At 39.4% G+C, this 21,040-nt stretch overlaps 1 protein-coding gene across 9 annotated transcripts in view; it reads right to left on the bottom strand.

Moving 5' to 3' along the window:
- Positions 1 to 20,714, bottom strand: part of IQSEC1 (IQ motif and Sec7 domain ArfGEF 1) — a 465,124-nt gene extending 444,410 nt beyond the window's left edge. For all 9 annotated transcript variants that reach the window (XM_072989683.2, XM_078385370.1, XM_072989694.2 and 6 more), the window contains exon 1: positions 20,236 to 20,714. In XM_072989683.2, coding sequence (XP_072845784.2) covers positions 20,236 to 20,558 — 323 coding nt within the window. In that variant the 5' untranslated portion in view covers positions 20,559 to 20,714. The remainder of the gene's footprint in view (positions 1 to 20,235) is intronic.
- Between the last annotated feature and the right edge of the window lie 326 nt (positions 20,715 to 21,040).

Below are 21,040 nucleotides of genomic sequence, written 5' to 3'. Positions count from 1 at the left end.
GAAATATAGTGTGCTAATCACTTAAAAACCAAAGAAATAAATTCCTGTTGTGCATCCATACCTGGAACATCCTTCTCAGAAATGAAAGCCAAAGGTAGAAAAGAAAGGAGGGAACAAGCAAATTTCGTTGTTGTTGTTTAGTTGTTAAGTTGTTTCCAACTCTTCGTGACTCAATGGACCAGAGCACGCCAGGCCCTCCTGTCTTCCACTGTCTCCCAGAGTTTGGCCAAATTCATGTTGGTTGCTTCGCAGACCCTGTCCAACCATCTCATCCTCTGTCATCCCCTTCTCCTCTTGCCCTCACACTTTCCCAACATCAGGGTTTTTTTCCAGGGAGTCTTCTCTTCTCAAGAGATGGCCAGTGTACTGGAGCCTCAGATTTAGGATCTGTCCTTCCAGCGAGCACTTAGAGTTTGATTTTCTTCAGAACGGATAGGTTTGTTCTCCCTGCAGTCCAGGGGACTCTCAAGAATCTCCTCCAGCACCACAATTCAAAAGCATCAATTCTTTGGCGGTTAGCCTTCTTTATGGTCCAGCTCTCACTTCCATACATTGCTACTGGAAAAACCATAGCTTTGACTATGCAGACCTTTGTTGGCAAGGTGATGTCTCTGCTTTTTAAGATACAAGACTCAATAACTTTCTAGCTACTTGATGAGGAATAGAAGACAATGGCTGAAATCCTGTTGCCTAGCATATGAAAATTCATAAGAATCAATCTGTTCCTAACTGACAAATAAAATGTTCCTGCAATTATTCTCAAGGGGTACATTCACAAATTCCCCTAAGAACCAGAGAGAAGCAGCCCTTTATTTCACAGCCAGGAATGGTCTGAAAGTTATGAATGTTCTTATGCTAAGCCAGTGGTTCTTAACCTTTGTTACTCGGATGCTTTTGAACTGCAACTCCCAGAAACCCCAGTCAGGACAGCTGGTGGTGAAGGCTTCTGGGAGTTGTAGTCCAAAACCACTGAGTAACCCAAGGTTAATAACCAGTGTGCTAAGCAACAGGATTTCAATCAATAAGAGATGAAAACTGGAGGATAAAATTATATAAAGGTTGCTTCAGTTGAGGTTAGTCAAATCAAAAAGCACAAGGTGGACGAAATGCTGGAAATCCTGTGCTTCTGCCACTGATTGGAGGTGACAGGAGGGAGAGGAGCCAGGGCTTCAAAAGGTGGTGGGGTGTGCAATTGGAATATCTTTGGGCCAGATCAGGCCTGCAAGCTAGAGGTTTCCTGTACTTCAAGTTGCAGAACACTTCACAGGGCAGAAAGCACATTCTCATGGATGTCTTCTCAAAAGCAAGTACCAAAGGCAATAGTTGTGTGCCAATTTTGTTTTCCTTCTCAATTGGTTAAATTGAATTTAGTAGGTTTTTTGCTTTATCTGAATTAGGTAAAGGTACAAGTTCCCCTTGATATTTAGTCCAGTCATGTCCGCCTCTAGGGGGCGGTGCTCATCCCTGTTTACAAGCCGTAGAGCCAGCGTTTTTCCAAAGACAGGTTCCACGGTCACGTGGCCAGTGCGACTAGACACGGAACGCCGTTACCTTCCCACCATGGTGGTACCTAGTTATCTATTCGCTTTTGCATGCTTTCAAACTGCTAGGACAAGCAACAGGAGCTCACTCCATCGCAGGGATTTGAACTGCTGGTCTTTCAACCTTGCAGCCCAGAGGCTTTGCAGTTTAACCTGCAGCGTCACCCATAAATATGTGCAACACATAAATATGGAAAATATAACATTCTTCTAAATTGTTACTTAAATCACCCCACCAACTATAAACTATGAATAAAACCAATATTTATAATTGCTTACGTATCATAGCAGTCTTGATAATCAGTGTCAACCACTGTTGCCAACTAATATATGGAAGAAGTGGAAAAGAAGGCACTAACCTTCTTCCAGGGGATGATTCCAACCCATTAGTTCAGGTATGTGGATGACACCTGGGGGGAGATCAAGATTCAAGGAGTACAGGCCTTCACAGACCACATAAACGCAGTGGATCTAAATATCAAATTCACCTGGGAAGACACTAAAGACAAGTGACTGGCTTTCCTGGACTGTGCAGTCATCATAGGATCCAATGGCAGCTTAGGAATAGAAATCTACAGAAAACCTACATACACTGATCAATACCTGCTGTTTGACTCTCATCACCCATAGCAACCCAAACTATGGGTCATCAGGAAGCTAAACCACAGAGCAAGAAACATCTCCACCTCCACAGAAATCAAGAAGAAGGAAGACAGACATCTGAAGACAACCCTTAGGGCCTGTGGATATCCAAAATAGGCCTTTAACAAGGCAATGCCCCAACCCAGCAGGACAATGGAACAGTCTGAGACCCAGAGCCAATGGAAGTACCTGGTCATTCCTCACATGGCAGGTGTGTCCAAAAAGCTCAAAAGTGTTTTTGGTAAATACCACATGCCCGTGCACTTCAAACCCACGAACACACTAAGACAGAGACTCATCCACCCAAAAGACCAGACACCAAAACACAACAGGAGCAATATACCCTGTTTCCCTAAAAACAAGACCTACTCTGAAAATAAGCCTTAGTATGATTTTTTCAGGATGCTCTTAATATAAGCCCTACCCCCAAAATAAGCCCCAGTTAAGGAGGGGCAAACTCCTCAGGACTACAATCAGCAGTGTTCCTTCATTTGAAGGATAAAGGACACTCATTTGATGACCAAGATGTACTCATTTTGGACTGAGAAGATAGGTGGTTTGATAGAAGGGTCAGAGAGGCCATACATGTGTATATAGAAAATCCCTCACTCAACAGGGGTGGAGACCTTAGATACAATCTGTCTCCTATTTATCGTGCTTCCCTTTCATCCCTCCCCAGAAATATCAGAACAAAACTCATCAGAAAGACCACTGTTAACGACTATTAACAACCCATGACAATGGGTGCAGAAGAAATGCAGAGGTGGGATTTTCACTCATGCCCTTGTAAATTGTCCATCTAACGAGCCTATTCAGACTAGGGGAAAGTGAAGCCAAGGTGGAGGATATATCAAGAGTCTCCTACCAAATCTCCTCAGACTGAAGAAGCTACTTGGATGAGTAATGAAACTTTTTGACCTCATAAGAAAGAAGCCCAGTTGCCGTGACTCAACTTCCAGATAACCTCACCTGGATGACTGAGAATCTTCACAGATAAAGTCTTAATAAGTTAACTCAATAAATGAAGCCAAAACCTTGAGTTTGCAAGAGCTAAGCACAGCTGTTAGTGATAGGACTTTTTGAAGGGCATGAATTCATACAGTCGCCGTAAGTAACACAATGGTACATAACAACAACAACAACAACACAACAACAAAATATTATAGTAAATCAGAAGTATGTTCAAAATAGTGGAATATTGTTAATGAACCAGCAGAGGGAGCATGAAGCGATATAGCATGAGTTGCCACAGTTTGCATCACTGAATTCTGCTGCAACCCAGAAGTCAGTTATTTATGAGGATTCTGAGCTTAGGAGTTATTGTTACATATAACAAAGTGTTTTTTTTTAAGATAATGAGAAGACAATGCAAGTTGTAACTGAAAAATAATGATTTTTAATCATGAGGAGTTTAGTGTGTAATCTTCAATGTTTGATACTAACCTTTAACTTAATCTTTTTTTAATGTATTATTAAAGTAACTTTCCAAACTCTATGCAAATACTAGTCATTTTAAAACTACTGAAGTTCCTCTAACTGAGTTTAGGGCTGAAACCTAAAAAGCCAGTTAGCTTATATTTTGAAAGCTTCCCTGGAATACAAGATTTAAATGCAGAGCAATAACAAAGGAAATGTGCCAGGTTTAAGGAAAATTTGCCCAAGCTCGTTTACAGAAAGGCAAGCTGTTATCTAAGGTTTTTACAACAGGAGAATTTTACTTTCTCATTCCCACTGAAACTAGAACATTTAAGCGTCCTGGTTATCATTTAAGCAGCCACCATTCATGGAAATTGTGCAAAATCTTTTACGTGTACTATTCAGGCTCCTTAAAACAAGAAAACTGTCATCCTATGCCAGCCCAGATTAAAGTCAACTGTTCTTTCTCTTTGTAGAAAACTGAGAGGAATGATGGGAAGCACTATGTTCAAACAAAAATAACAAGCAGAGAGAGTGTGTTTTCATATCAGTGATAAAATTTCAAACAGGAAAAATCGTTTCTCATGAGACAAGAGACTACACATACAAGTTTCTTACTGTTTTCTGTGGCATAAAGACTGTTCTAACAATTGTCCCCATTGAAGTTTTAAGGGGAGCAACCTAGTTGCAATTCTGAGCAGTATTAGGTTATTTTAACCTACTAACTTTAACAGTAATTTGTGGCTGATTTCAATCCCTAAATAAGCTATAGGCTATGAGCTAGGAACATTACTTGAGTCTGTATAAGGCATTTGGCAACGAAAGCATGCAATTTCATTACCACTACACACATGCTGTTGTAATCCTTCTAGGAATGTTTTCTTCCAGCTTTTGGGATCTCTACCATGACCTCTGTAATGAATATAGTTCCAAAATAAAAACCACTTGGCCATTACATTAATACAGTATTCCTAATTTCAAAGAGCATCTACTGAGACTACATTTTAAGATGCTAAAACGAAACAGCGATTTAATAATTCATTACATTTTAAATTTAATAATTCAACTCCCTTTAAAAACTAGTTTGAAATATCTAACTCTCACTGCTTCCTCCATCTGCTATTAAAAGAAATGCTCCCTAATGGTTCCTTGGAGTCAGATGTGTTTTGTTGATCTGATTACAGAGTTTGCAAAAAACAAGCCTGAGCGTGATTTTTGCTAAGAGACTTCATCCCAAGTGGCTTTTGGAGGTCTCTGTCTCTGAAGAGGAATTCCAGTTATACTCAGTTGTTAAAGCTAAGATATCACACAGCTCTTCTCCCTCTTAAAAAGACGCAATTGATTTGATTTAGACACCACCTTTCACAGCCAATCATTTAGAAATCTAGACACCAATTTTGTTATCTCCCTAGAATGGTTTGCTATCACAGATCTGTCCTCCAGTGGTTGGCACTGATAATAAGAATGCTTGTATCATGTACATCAGCCAAATCATGTGGCTAACTGCAACTGTGGCAACAATAGTCCCAGTAGATGGAGATCCAGTGTGCCCATATGATGCAGGCTTTTATTGATAGGTTTATGAGCCAGCCATGAGGGAGTAACAATTTATTTGTAACCATCCTCCTGCAAACACTATGGCCATGCCAGAAGTATTAAATGCTCAAATTAGCTCTATGAATGCAAGTCTGAGTGATCTGAACAGCAAAATCAGAGGCGGCAGAAATCTTATGACAAGAACTCTATTTCAATATATTTATTTTTCAAAGTATTATGGTACAGTCATTCCCTGTGACCTGAGAAAAGCATTACCAATCCATCTTAGATTTCAAATTGGCTCCTAGACTACTTTGCCCATATATGCACTTTAGCGTAAAAACAGGTCACAAAAAGTTAAACTAGATAAATTTTAAAATACACATTTTTATCTTCCCACTCAGTTCAAACAGTTTGAATAGTGGGCTGACTCCGCAAGGAAGGACAAATAGATATTCAGACTGAAAGAGAATGTTAAAGTATTGCAAACAAAAAAAGATGACAGTGTTCAGTACCTCTTATCAGTGGTCATTCTACTTGAATAATTTAAGAGTACCAGTTCCCCTTCTATCAGAGATTCACCAATATCCCACAATGGTATACCCATTTGTTCTGAATGTCTGATATGTAATGTGTAAATCAAGTGATCTCATGGTGTTTTCCAAGTACTCTGTTTAAAGATTGTCAAGTTACTTTAATTCTTTTTCACTTACATGGTTAAGCCCCCCAGAAACCTTTGGGTAGTGTGGGCAGCATATAAATAAAATAAATAAAATAAATAAATAATAACCCATTTTAATGCCCATCATGAGATACTGCTGTAAGATTCATACATAATAATTTGCCTGTCAGAATCTACCTAAATCATTCGGGATGTGTCCTATCCCAGACATATGTATAGGTTATATTAAGAACATATATGAGTAAGACTCAAAGGAGATAACAGTAATAAGGACATGAAGAGTTGAAGGAAGAAATACCTATAAAATCTGAAATACCTGAGCTTATCGTCAAGGTTTGAGTCAGACATGGTTTTAGAAGTAAATTTTTTTATAAACCATCTTTTAGCCTCTCCCCACACCCAACTTCCACTCTCAACTTTCTCAAGGAAAAAAAGAGTGAGAAAATAATATGAAAAAGCGGTGTTCACATACGGCAAACTGATTCAAAGTAAATTGATTTGACATTGGAGTTAAAATTATGACCCTCTGGAGGAACAGAAAAATACATAGCTTCCAATAAAAAAAAACACCCGTAATTTTCTGTCAAAACAATCTATGCTTACATGTGCTTTGTGTATTGACTCTTTTTAGTGCCAATTTTAAACACGCTAAATGCAATTAAACTATGGTTCTTTTTCCAAGTGTAACTGGGCTCAAAGTCTTGATCATAAGACATCATATCCAGCCAATGAAAGAGGTGAAATGGCTTAATATGGATAGAACTAAGCAACTCTTTTAAGCTTTTATTTTTCCCATTTGTCAAGACTCTTTTGTGTGTTTCTTTGGGGAAGGCTAAGGCCTAACAGGAAATGTCAGAAGAGTATACTCTAATGGTTTGTGAAGATGGCTGTAAAAGTTAGAGAGCTGCAGCACCTGCTATGAAGCCAGGGGTGGGGAGTTGAATTCTTCACTGTGCCTCCTAGGGGAAGAAACAGGCTCTACTGTAGGACTGCCATATCCACAGGATCTGTACCCACAGTTTCACTTCTCCACTGTCTGGAAATATGAAATTAAAAAGCCAGAGATACACATTTCAAAGAACTAGCCACTAGGGGGAATAAGAAAGGATGCTACCATAGATACAGTGTTTCTGTAACTGCACTTTCCAGCATCCGCAGGAGGGCTTGGAACCAATGCCATGCAGATAATGCAGATACAGTCCTACAGTCTTTGGAAAGCTGCACAGTCCCAGAGTATTCCCAGAAGAAGCAAATGGTAAACTCCTCCTGAGCTCTCTTTAACTAGAAAACCCTGGAAAGGGTCACTGTATGTTAGAATCAATTTGATGGCACATCATTAATTAATGGTTTGTGCGATGAACACTAGGGGTTAATCACAGTTTTCAGGTTACTCTGAGTGTGTTCAGGAAGATTTCAATTAAAATTAGCTTTCCATTAAGAGTTTGTTGTCAAGGAAGATAGGCAAATATATATAAAAGATTAGGACAAAGGAATTCATTGGTTTGGAAAGCTTCTTAAAAATGTAACATGAAACATCTTTCAGTATGAAGAGTTACAATTTGCAACATTTTGCATCCTTCAACAACTGAGTAAGGCATTAAAGGAAATTGTTTATAAGCATCCACAATTTATTCACAGTTGAAAAATTTATGGAACACTGAGAGGACATAATATTTCAAAGACAAGCACATACAATTCCTGTTAATTTCAAAGGACAAAAACTGAAGAACCACTTAACTATTCCACTGCAATCAATACTGATATACACAGCCTTACCTTTGCTTGGATTTCTACCAGAATATTTAAACAAAATCACGGATATTATGCAGAGCTAATTATATCCAGTTGTTAATTTGCATCATTTCATGAACCAGTATGTTTCTGAATTGATGTACTGATAGCTATCAAAGATAAGATTTCAAAGAATAAGGGGAATTTGTCCCACCCCTTGGACAAGAAGATGTGAAGCAGGAGGACATGTGTAATATCAATATAAAGGAAACCAAAAGGGAACTAGTTTTTAGCCTGCCAGTAAGGTCTCCACTTGGCATTACTGGCGGCATTTGAAGCACAAATAAATTTCATAAGTCCTTTAGATGAGCATGATCTTAAATTCATTTTATGATGCTGTCTGGTGTGTGTCGATTCACTCAGACAATACCAACAGTGTTAAAGTGCCTTTGTGATACACATCATGGTTCTCAGTGTATTCAACACCAAAACTACTCTTTCATCTGTATGTATGAACAACTGTGTTCCTGGCTTCAATCATGATAATAGTTTTCTTTTTGCTCAAAAGACAAGACTCACAATGAAGTGATGGAAAATCATCAATTTATTTTCATAGCATTAAAAATCAATGCTATTCAAGCTAATAAATATCTTTCGTTAGAATCACTGCATTCTATTGATAACTGTCAATGTTACCTGAAGGGAGTCTCCAACTCAATACCTTTACTCTTTAGAGAAATCACTTAATTTTGCTTCACTTCGGATACTAAGGTAAAAAGACCAGAATGTTCAGAATTCTGGCCCAGAAATTGGTGAAAGATCTTGTGACACTGAACTTATAAAAGATCTTAGGGGTAAGATACTTTGACAACTTATGAAACTACTGCTACTATTAATACTACTCACTGTCAAGTGATGAAAATTATAAATACTTTATAATACTAGAAGCAGATAACATCCTGCACACAAAAGTTAAAGAACTGACAGGGAATATATCAACAGACTAAGGAAAATCTTGATTAAACGATGGAAAATAAAATTAAATAGTGAAAATACAGTCATAACCATAAATACATGGAAAGTTCCAGTAATCAGATACCCAACTGGAATAACATATTGGACTCAAAATGAATTAGAAGAATTGGACTAAAAACACAAATTAATTAATTAATTAATTAATTAATTAATTAATTAATTAATTAATTAATTTTATTTTATTTTATTTTATTTTATTTTATTTTATTTTATTTTATTTATATCCCGCCCATCTGGTCTGGTCGACCACTCTGGACGGCTTCCAATAAGGTGTATATGAACATGTATCATCCAAATATTGATGTGGACAGATTATATTTACCACAAAAAATCAGAGGCTATAGATTACTGTAAATACAGCATTTAACAAAGGAGAAAAAAGAAGTCTAAATGATTATATTAGTACAAGTAGAGAAAATTACTCGAGGTAGTGAAAATGGAGAATATTCTGAAAATAACAGAAACAAAGGTTCAATGTAAAAAACAACAATTTGAAAATATATTAAACAGCTGGAAAAATAAAACACTACATGGACAATAACTGAGAAATATAGATGGAAAGCATGATAATAATTCAACACAGCCATGGCTAAAATTGGGGACATGTGCCTCAAAATAAACAGACTTCTTAATAGAAAGAAACCAAAGGTTTAATTTTTGTTGTCCAAGAATAAGCACTCCTAGCCAATATGATGAAAGTTAAGATTCAAGGAATTAGTGCTAACAGAAAATGCTGACTGTGCCAAGGAAAAGATGAAACTGTGTTTCACCTCATCTACGAATGTCCAAATATTGCACAAATGGATTAGAAAACTGGACATGTCAGAGTGGCAAAATTAGTGCACTAACCAGTATGCAAAAAATATAACTTGTCAGCCTCTAAAAACCCATGGGAACATCAGGTAGAGAAGTTTCAGAAAATGAGGAAGTCAAGGTCTTGTGGGATTTCCAGATCCAACTGATAGACACCTTGAACATAACACAACAGACATAGTAGTAATAGAATGAAGAAAGGTCTGGATCACTGACATTGCAATTCCAGGGGTTGCCAAAGCTGAAAATAAAGAATTGGAAAAACTAATCAAGTACAGAGACCAGGCAATTGAAACATCTCACCTCTGGAAGAAACAGAGGTGGTCTCCATAGTCATTGGGGCCTTGGGAACAATATCTAGAAATTTCATACAGTACTATAAGCAGTTGCAGATCTTATAAATCACAACACCATCCGAACTACAAAAAAAATTGGCAATATTAGGAACAGCATACATACTGCATCAATACTTAACGGATAGTGAGGTTTTTGGTTAAAACTTGTACAGTATCTGTTATATAATACCAGTCAATGTTTTTATAATTGACAAGTAAGAGAAGGATCTCCAAGGATAATCTCAGGAAATGGCCTGAAGGCATATACAGTGGGGTCTCTACTTAAGAACTTAATCCGTATTGGAAGGTGGTTCTCAAGTGGAAAAGTTCTTATGTAGAATCTGCATTTCCCATAGGAATGCATTGAAAACCATTTAATCCGTATCTGCTCTTTTCCGTCCATAGAAACTAATGGGAAGCTGCTATTCCGCCTTCTACCACTAGAGGGGGAAAGTTTTCTTTTGTTTCCCCCTTAGGTCAGGGAACAGTGTTAAAAGCACTTCTGACGAAGCTAATTTTGAAGCAATGGACTGAAAACCAATTAATCCGTTCTGGCTGTTTTTTTGTTATGTAGAGGTGTGTTTGTACATTGAAGCATTAGTTTCCATAGGAACTAATGCAAAGCTGGTTAATACGTACTCTACCACTAGGGGGAGAATTGTTTTTTACCTAAGATGACCTAAGGTTAAAAAAAGAGCAAGAAAGGTTTTTTTCCTGTTCTTATCTTGGATTTTTGTTCTCAAGTAGAAGCAAAATTTAGCAAACGGAGCTGTTCTTAAGTGGAATTGTTCTTAAGTAGGGACGTTCTTAAGTAGAGGCCCCACTGTATGTGCCATGAAGTAGTTTCTGACTTACTGCAACTACTGTCATAGCATTTTCTATGTATTCAGAGGTGGTTGTTGTAGGTTTTTGGGGCTGTTTGGCCATGTTCTGGAGGTTTTTCTTCCTAACGTTTTGCCAGTCTCTGTGGCCGGCATCTTCAGAGGACAGGAGTTAGAACTCTGCCCGTGTTCTGGTGCAATGTGTGGGATATGTGCAGCACACATACGTGGAATCAATTTCACATGTGCCTCAAAATAAACAGACTTCTGCCAGAGGAGCAGGAAAACTCACTCCCCTGGCACAGGAGTCCAAATGCGCACATGCCTTGTGTATATGCTTAATTTTTTGTTGTGGGTTGTGTGTGGTTTTTTTCCAGCAGAAACTTGGAATTATTGAGCCCTTAGAAGGGAACTCTGAGAAAGGTGGAAATAAATAAATAAATATGGGTTTCTTCTGAAAATCTTCAGTTCTTCACATGACAGCCCGTTAATGCTTTCAGATATACCTTTTGTAACTCATCAAGCTGCAGCTAATGTTTTGCAAGCTCATCACATTTTTTTTCAGATCAATAAGAATCTCAGTTTCTTTGTTTTTAAGATCTAAAAATTTTCAAACATCTTCGGTTTTTTCCTTGTTATTCTAACTATCTTTGTAGTGAAAGAACATAAAGTTTTCAGGGTTACATGCCTTTTAATTTCAATTTATTCCAAAGCTTTCATCAACAGAACTTTCTTCAGCTGCCTAGTAATGTAAACCTTTATTTTTGTTCCTTTCACAAGTTTAACATTGCCTTCAGGATACACGGCCTGACTGTTAATCTAAACCCTGGATAAATAAATCAAGTGATTTTTTAATTGTTAATGTTCTTATTTTCCTCCATCTTATAAAAATAGAGTTTTTGCATTTTAAGATGTCATTATACATTTATTACATTTAACCATGGCATGAGTGATGCATTTGCAATTGTGTCTGTATTTTAAAAACCTAGAAATAGCAATACATGGATACATCTAATTTAGTTCTACCTAGAATAGACTCACTGAATTTAAATGGGACTGAGGCAAATTGGGACTTAATTTCAGTGGATCTCCTCTAATAATGGCAACTTTGGATTAATCCTATGGGTTAATATTAAATAAAACCAATTCAATCTCTAGACAAAACAGTTCAGTTGTAACAGTGTCAAGTGCAGTACTCTACACAATAAAATAATGCAATAGATGTCCACTTAAACATACTTTGTTTTGATTAGTTATGCAATTAAGATTAGAACATTTTAATAAGCAAGGTTTAAACAATATGAAATGCAAGCTGGGAAATGATTTAAGTGAATTTTGTTATTGTAAACGGAAACAGATGTATCATTTCTACTGACAATGAGCATTTTGGTCCATACAATATTTGCATTTACATTAATTAATGACTGAAGCAAACACCACCTTAAAGCATACTGTGTGAAAGCATCCATTCAATGACATACACCAGAAGACAACTTCCTACTAGAGGAAGATTCGAAATAAGTAATTACTACAAAACCTGGTAATGTATTTTTCTTAACTGGTTTCTACAAGTGCATGCTTCACTTGATTACTCTATGAATGAAAACTGAATAAGTACTGTAGATAGATGTTTATAGTTTCATCTGAGGGAACACTGGTAACATGAGACCCATGATGGTTCTTTCACATAATCAGATCATTATTAGATCTTGCGGTCGTCAAGTACTGAATACGTATGTGCGAACCTGTTCGTTGTGGTATATGTAGATAGCATCTATTAAAGTTTTCTATTGATTACCAAAGCTCACACCACAATAAATCAACTGTTGTGGTGGTTTTTTGTTTTTATTTTTTGTTGGGGTTTTTTTGCTTATTAGCTAAGATGACAACTTATTCAAGTTTAATAAACATAATTAGTAATGTGTCATCATATTTGTAGAAATGTTCTGCTCATTTAAACTGAGTGAGTGCTTCCAAGCATCCCAATAACACCTTGCCAAGCAAAAAGGAAGCCAGAAGATATTTGGCATACGAGCTGATATATAGCTAGAGAGCCATGAAACACAGCTATGAAGATTCTTAAGCAGAAATAATAATTTATCTGAAGTTCTATACTTTCATCCCCTGAATTGATTTGGGGATATATGGAAGAAATCAGTTGTGCTGAATGAATTGCCCATGCTTTCACATTTCAAATCAGGTTTTTGAACGAAACGTATTTTTCACTCAAATCAGATGCCTCCTATAATTCAATTACTGTTTTCATTGGGCTGAAACACAGAACTAACATCTAGGACTCTTTTATTCCAGAGCAAACCTGCTAGCCATGCCCCCTTGTGCCTGGAAGCACAGCAGACTGAAAATGGCAACTTCAGCATGCAAAGTTTGCATGTACAAAACATAGGTTTTTAAATTACTGTGTATATTTGTAAGAACTGATCCCATAACACTGCCCAAATTACAGTCTGGTGAAGAGAGATTTCCACTTATAACTGTTTCTTGCAAACTTTTACTAAAGACTGCCATAGCATCGTGTTTTAACCATAGAACTACTCTTTACTGTCTTTCCTGCCTGCTCTCTAGAATTTTGTACAGTCCAATTATACTGAGTCAATACAGAGAAGATGTCTTTCTGATTAAGACTTTTACATGACATGCTCTTATTTTTAATTTACTACCCACTGACAAAGCCATATGAGGTTCTCAAACAGCAAAACAGATAGTGTGTAGCTATTTGCCTCCTTTGATTTGCAGGGTCATGTAAAGCGGATGGCAAAGAAACAACGGCTAAAGTCCTATTGCTTAGCAAAGAAAGTCACACTGGCCTAGACCTGCTGACTCAGTGGGGATTTAGTGAGAACTCTTCCCTTGAGTCAAACGGGCTCACTCTGCAGTAGTAATTTAGGACTTGTTTACACTACTGAAATAAATCAGGAGCTGGATCAAATCAAGGGTTTTTTTAATTGGTTTAAAATCACATGCATTTTGAGTCCGTGTGTGCGTCTTGGGACAATTTTTAATCTATTGCCTGGTACTGGTGGGAAATGGGAATGAGGGAGGGTGAGGAAGTAGCAGGGCCACTACTTCCACTGATGGCCCCCCTCCTCCACTTCCTTCCCCTTATCACTTTGGGAATGCACGTTTTTGCCTCCTTTCTTCTAGCTTTCTTGGCCAGAAGCCAGCAGCTGTTCCACTTCCCTGGAGGAAGAGAGAATTTTTTTTCTAGCTCCCTCATTATGTTTTAATATTTATTTATTATTTTTTTCAAAGCAGAATAGTGCTAAATCAGATGGGGGGGTGGAAATATACCAATCAGACTGTAAAGTTACCCTGCAACCCAGAAATGCATTATCTGGCATCCAATACTTGACAATCCTTACAGGCACAATTTACTCCCACACAGTTGAATAGACTGCAAAAATGATTCAAAATGAATTGCATTCATAATCTAGTTCAAATAAACAAGTCCCTAGCAAATGTTTTTATAAAAAAACATTTTTTTTAAAAAAACTTCCTGCCCCCCATCATGCTTAGCTATATGTCATGTAAATTGATATTTATAAATCAATTCCAAGTGTGCTGAAACCAATGCAAAACCAGGGGTATTACAATATGTAACCAAGCCTTTTCTTTAGTGTAGTAAGTTGCAACTAAAATAGGCCCATTTGAATCAATGGAACCTACAGAGGAGCTGACTCACCAATTTTTCACTGGTTCAATGGGCATCTTCTGCTGAAACTTATTATGGTAAGCAATGGGATTTCAGCCAATCTGAATGCTCCAAACATGTATTTTCACAAATTTAAGTTCCTTTCATATATTCCACAACCATGTTACAAAAGACAGACATTAAAAACACGGGAAAAACCCAGTTTTTTTTTCTTCTATATTAAACTGCTCATTTTCAATACAGGCACCTGGTGAAGATTTAAATGAACAGATCTTTCTTATATTATATAATTATGTTATAATCTATCTAGAGAGTGCTCTAAGCACTATGGGACAATATATGTCTAAACAAACAGAAAAATGGCAAAGCAAGATTCCTTTTATCCAACTCTATCATTTTCAAGGAGGGAAATTATGTATATTGTGTCTGCCTTCTTATCCTATCTTTAGGTTTCTTATTCTTTGCCCTTTGCACTTGAAGCGCCTGCTTTCTTCATCCTCTTGTCTCCTTACAATGTCATTCATACACCGTTTTTCTACCAAAATTGTTTGAACTAATATATAACATTTACAAGTGAACAAAGTAATGCACACACATCAGAAACTACCTACCTATGCACGACAATTAGCTGGTACAAGAATTCTCATCCATCCTTTTATAATCTGATATCTCCTTAAACCCCAGTGGGGATTAGGAGGGGCTATTCCAGTTGGCATGAAAACTGAATACCGAGAGAAAGTAGAAGGAATCCCCACCGCACCCGTTTTGAATCCAGCCTAGCCGAAGGTTAGTTAAAAACTTTACAGTTTCTAAGAACAGAAATATGAAACGCAAATATCCTTTGGCTATCTTGTGAGATGAGGTTCTCAACTGTGGCTTCTAATGGGGAGGGGGAACAGGTCTGAGAGCAGCAGTTCCCACCCTTGGGTAACCCTGATATTACCCAAGGAAGCTTTCATCGCCAGCTGTGCTGGCCAGGGTTTCTGGGAGTTGCAGTCCAGGAACACATGGGTTACCCAAGGTTGACTTAGAAAGCAATGTTTTAGGTATCGGTGTGTGTCTCTCTGTGCGTATTTCACTGCCATATGTGAATTTCCAGTGCAAAGAATGAGTGCCAAAGAGCACTGTTTTTAAAATATATATAATTTCAAAAATTGCCTTATCAGTTTTTAAAGAATGTTTTAATCATTTTGTTAGTGTGCATTGCTTTCGCAGCCCTACTTGGCTGAGAAAAATAAGCAGTATCAAAACAAAACAGTATCAAAACAGAACCTGAGCATTAAGAATAAAGATTTTAACATGGAGAGGTCTAGACAAAATACACTACAGTACTTGGAAAGCCCAGAGAAAATGAAAGTTGGATCCAAAAAGATTTCAGTGACAGGACAAGTCTTCTTTAGGAAGTCTCTTCTACAACTGAGGCGCCACTACTGGAAAGGCCCTGTTTATGGTAGTAATTCAGCTCAATTCTGTCACTGAGGAGAAATAATAATGCTCAAAGCTCCCTATTGGTGATCATATGGTAGGAATATACAGGAAAGGGTTTTTTACTTGGTTCCATACAGCCAAGACTTGGAAGGCTAATAGTAGCAGTTTGAACTGAACTTGAGAACGGCTGAGCTGAGCAAGCAGTACAGCTGACAAATTAGAGGTGCACCGTGGGCAAGCAATCCAGTTTCTATAGTAATTTAATAGTCCTGTTTTGAACCACCTCTATTTTCCAGATTATTTTTTAAAAGGCAGCCTAATATGGCTATTTGTTGTGACCAAGCTATCTTCATCCAAGTAAGGTTGCGGATGGTGTATCAATAAAAGCTGGTAACAAGAACTTTGAGCCAAGAGAACAGCTGAGTCTCCCATGACAGAGCTGGATCAATAAGCATGCCAAGATTGTGAGTATGATCCTTGAGGGCAATGTACTCTCTAATTTGAGCGCTCCACTTCTCTCTCTTGTGACTTCACCCCTGCGTGCACATGCGACTCAGAGTGCCCCCCCCCCGGCAGGGTTCTTACACAACCAGAACCAAAGGGGTTGACCGTGATTACTGTGCAGAGCTGCATGGATGGAGGTGGAGTCACACACACCCAGTTTAGAGGGAACCTTGCTTGAGGACCAGAATACAGGCTCTCCAGATGTTGTCAAACAGCAGCTCATATCAGCCTTAAGCAGTAGAGTCATTGTGGATGATGGGAACTGCAGTCCAGCAGCATTTAGACATTCCCCATCTCTGCTTTGCAGAGTACCCACAACACAGCCCTATTAGATATGTAGGACATGAGCATCTGTATATGTGAATTGCTAATTCTGCATATTTTGCAAGACTGTACTACAAAATTCACAACATGTTGAACTTAGAAGATAAATGCTAGCTCTCTGAATTCTACCAATACATTTCTTCAAGAGATGTTCATACATGCATTTCTGTTTTAGACCTTTTCAAGTCTTTCAATCAGAAAAAAGTGCATTCCCTGTGCTAAGAGTATATATGCTACTATTTAAACTGAGTCTACTTTTTAATGAACAGGAGGCATGTTGCTACTTCCATCAGCAGTCATTCAGCCCAGTCATTTCAGAGCAAGAGGCTTTCTGCTAACTCCCATCTGGATTATCCTCTCCCAGAAATGTCTCCAGCAGCAGCCAGCCCACCAGATTATTATATAATTTCATTATGTAATGTCATGAAAGAGTTGATAATCATATATCTGGATTCTCTTCCCTACCCAACCATTTTGCATCACTTTTCGTATATTGCACATTACTACTGTGAACTGTAAAATCCCTCAATTACTTTGGCAGAAAGGAAGTATATATACAAATACAGTAAGGCTGATGTATCTGTGTTTCACAACTAGATTCTGACATGTTTCTGTATGTTTCAGTGTGTATGACTGCTTGTCTGTATGGATTACAGGAAGAAAAGGAGAAATAACTCAAATAAAATGACTAAACAAGTCATATCCTGCTTACAAGATTAATGTAGGAGAAGCAGAAGCACTGAAAACAGGAGACAAAGCACTATGGTCAAAGCTATCCCACAAAAGACTGCTGAAATTAAATTAGGGGATTACATTCATACTGCATAATGTCATTCCTAATGAATTTCAAACCAAAATGTTAACAAGAGGACAAATTGAAATCCAAACATAAAGGAAGAATAACAAAAATAGCCCATGTTTCTTTTATTACAATTCATGGGCTCTGTGGTCTCTCCTGTCAACATATACTGGAGAAACAACAGATTAATTCATGTACAAAACATCTGTAAATGAATGCATTACATTTCAGCAGGTTGCTTAAAGCAGAGATAGCAAAGGGGCAGCAATTAGCTATTTTTGATGGCTCAGGGAGGAAAGGGATGGTTTATTGAAATCCACAAAGGAGCCAGCATTTTCTAACCAAGTATTTATCTGTTCTAGTTGTATATTTAGGTTATATCAGGGAGCCGAAGATTCCCTGTTTGTCTTCTACGTGTAGGACAGGACTGCTGAAGTCTGGTAAATCTGAACTTTCCCATTGAGCTCTTCAGACTATACCTCAGAACGATTATAACTATTCCATAAATATCCCAGATTAATTCTGATCCCAACATCAAATCCACTTAAGAGACTTAAAAAGACTGAGTCGTCAAGGCTGCAGCCGAAAGACTGTTCCCTCAGAGGGTCAAGAGAAATGCCTTATCAAAACATGGCAAATCATTTATTTTATTCCTAGTATGTCACTCGGTATAACAAAGTATTGGGTGGGAGTGAGTACTATTTCAGCATAAATATAGATCCATTCTCAGACTTCACAGAATTAAGCATTTTCAAAACAATGAACCAGACCTCTTGTTATGAAGGTAGATTTGCTTCTTTAACAGCTACATAAGCTGTGTAAACTGATGGTCTCCAGGCCTTTACGAGCTTATTTGTTTGGAAAAAAATGTATTTGGTATGTTTCAAATCAATCAAATATTTCTACCCTTTTAAAAACAAAGCTATCGGCAACACTTCCTTCTAAGTCTCACTTTCTTAAAGAGTGTCGCACAAATCAACACTAGGGGGAAAACCTGAGGCAGCTTTTTGGTGAGATGCAAAACAGTGAACTTGAAGTCATTCAAACATCTGTACACTGTGTAGACAGAAAAAAATAGTTTGCCAGACAGCATAAAGCTGAGATTCTGTGACACCACACTGAGTAACAAATAATTATAGGGACCAGTTGTCTGTATTCCTCTTCCTGATTGAAAATCAGCTCTATAACCATGGAGTTGAATTGATTGTTCGAAAGCATCTTGTTTAATTCATCAAGCATTAAAATAATGACATCTGTTGCAGATATGAAGATGTTACATGGCATCCATGGACTGCAGTTTTACGCAAAACTTGGTATGTTCAAGTTGGATACAAAAACCAAGGGACAGTTCAAAGTATTACATTCTAATAGATATTTGAAGGAATAGGCAGAACAATAGAGTAAAAAAAATCAAGTTGAAAATAAATAATGATTTTGCTAATCTCTGTAAACATAGTAAGGGCTCATCCTGCTGTGATTCAACTACTAAGAGAAAGATGCAGAACCTTATCCTATTGTCATGATGTGTGTGTGTGTGTGTGTGTGTGTGTGTGTGTGTGTGTGTGTGTGTGTGTGTGTAATTCTTTCATTCTCTTTTGCAAGATATAAAAAAAGACCTTCAACCTGTATTTTAATGCCTTACCTGCAGAAAAAATTGCACACACACTGAAATAATAACTGGTTGAACACAGTCATGAGTTCTTGATGGTTACATGGATTATACCTTTCTTTGTATGTGCATAGAAATATTTTATTTTAAAGTGTTAGCTTTATATCTGAAGTCTAATTAAATGTAAAGTAATTTCAAAACTGCCAGCATGTTTCCAATAATGAAGTCCCCTAACTACTGCAGCACTACATGAATCTTAATCTTTTCAGCAAATGCTTCCTATTACAGAAGCTTCCAAAACTTTTGTCCTCTTAAAAAAAAAGAAACTACCACCCAAAATACATGACCAACTTTGTTCTGTAGCCTTCAATTAACAACCAGGCTTTACCATTCCTACTTAAAGTAATTCGCAGATTTCCATGTCAAGCTGTTAAAGTTAGATAGGCAACTGTAGTCCTTTAACAACTCCAGAATTGGCCTAACTTTCAGCAGTAATGTAGTTAAGTAGCTCCCCATAAGTAATAAGCAGTGCATGATTAATTAACGATTAACGTGTTCCGTAAATAGATGCAGAGATTGAGAGCAAACAAGTCCTTGAAGATCAACAAGTTTAAATTTGAACTAGTCACGGTTTGCAAGGGTGGCCACCTGCCAATGTTTACTGACCCTCATTCTGTCAGTTTCATCAGCAGCGCCTCCTCCGTCACTCCTCCTTAGGCTCCAAACGCCACTAAGCACATGCTCTGCCTTGGAAGAGATGCCCGATCCCTTCTGCCAGACAGAGGGGCACCGAGTGGGCGCCGCACCCTGTTTCCTTTCACCAAATCTCCTTACATCCTCGTGTAACCTTCTCCACCTGGGAGTCCACCGTGCATCATCCTCCTCCTCCTCCGACAGATTCTGCAAGGCTCAACATCCTTCCTTCTCCGAAGTCCTTTCACCGAAAGGCTGGCAGAGGGAAAGGAGGGAGAAGAGAAGCGAGGGGGGTCGGGACCAGATCCCTCGAAGGCTGCGTTTCCAGGCTGCTGCAGCTCAGCAGAGGACGAGGGCCAACGAAAAGCGCCGCCCCGCCACCCCCCCCCCGAGGACCAGGGCAAGAAAAACCAAGAACAAGCAGGGAAGAGGGGGAGTTGTGAGGGTAGGCACCCCAAATCCCCAACAGCGCAGGGAGTCCCGGCCTTAGGGTCGCCCCTAAGGAAACAAAGGCCAAGCACACCCACCCCACCTGGTTGTTTGTTTCTCTGTCTCCAGCAGAGACAGATGTTTGGGCATCTCTTCCGCAACTCACTCACTCACTCGCTACCCCCCCCCCCCCCGCCAGGGATCTTCTTCCCTTCCCCGTTTCTTACTTTTCATCCTTCGCGGTCTCTGGGCTGTCCCCCGGCGGCGGCGGCGGGAGGGCCGGTAGAGCTCCCTGTGGTGGTGGGGCTGGTGCTGCTGGTGGTGCTGCCTGCTGCTCCTGTTGCAGGAGCAGGAGCCTGCATGTGGCCAGGTGCCGCTGGTACTCGTCCTGCAAGCGGGCGTTCTCCTGATAGAGCCGGGCCACTTGCTGCTCCAGCTCGTCGATCCGGAGCTTCTGCTTCTCCAGCAGTTCCTGCTGCGTCTCGATGATCTTGTTCAGCTCCTTGAGGTACTCCGCCGCCTTGCTCGGGTTCTCCGCCGGGCTCTCCATGGCCTGACCAGCCTCGTGGCTCCCGGGGCCGATGGTGGAGGTGGTGCTGCTGCCGCCACCCCCTGCCGCCACACACCTGGGCGCGGGAGGGCTGGCCAGGGCGTTGGGGGGGCCGGCGGCGGCGGCGGCTCGACAGCGAAGGTAGAGCAGCCCCAGCGCGAGCGCCAGTCCCGCGAGCCCGCCCCACCAGCCCTCCCAGCAGAGCAAGTCCACTGCTCGCCTAGGGAGAGCCAACGCAGCAGCAGCAGCAGCTGCGCCTGCTTGGGGCCGCCATTGCCCGCGGACCCGCCGAAGCGCGCCGTCCGGACCCAGCAGCTGCTGGAGGTTTGCGCCTCCAAGAAGTCCAGTCCTTCCCCGACTCTGACGCGCGGGCTTCCGCTCCCTCCGCCGGGCCAACGCACAGCCACCCGCCCCGTCGTCTTCTTCCCCCCTGAGAAAACAAACAAACAACCCCCCCCCGCAAAAAAAAATCAGCCCAGGGA

This window comes from Pogona vitticeps, chromosome 2 (assembly GCF_051106095.1).
Source record: "Pogona vitticeps strain Pit_001003342236 chromosome 2, PviZW2.1, whole genome shotgun sequence".
Taxonomy (NCBI): Eukaryota; Metazoa; Chordata; class Lepidosauria; order Squamata; family Agamidae; genus Pogona; species Pogona vitticeps.
Note: the sequence above shows the minus strand (reverse complement) of the source record. Positions and strands in the feature narration are given on the sequence as shown.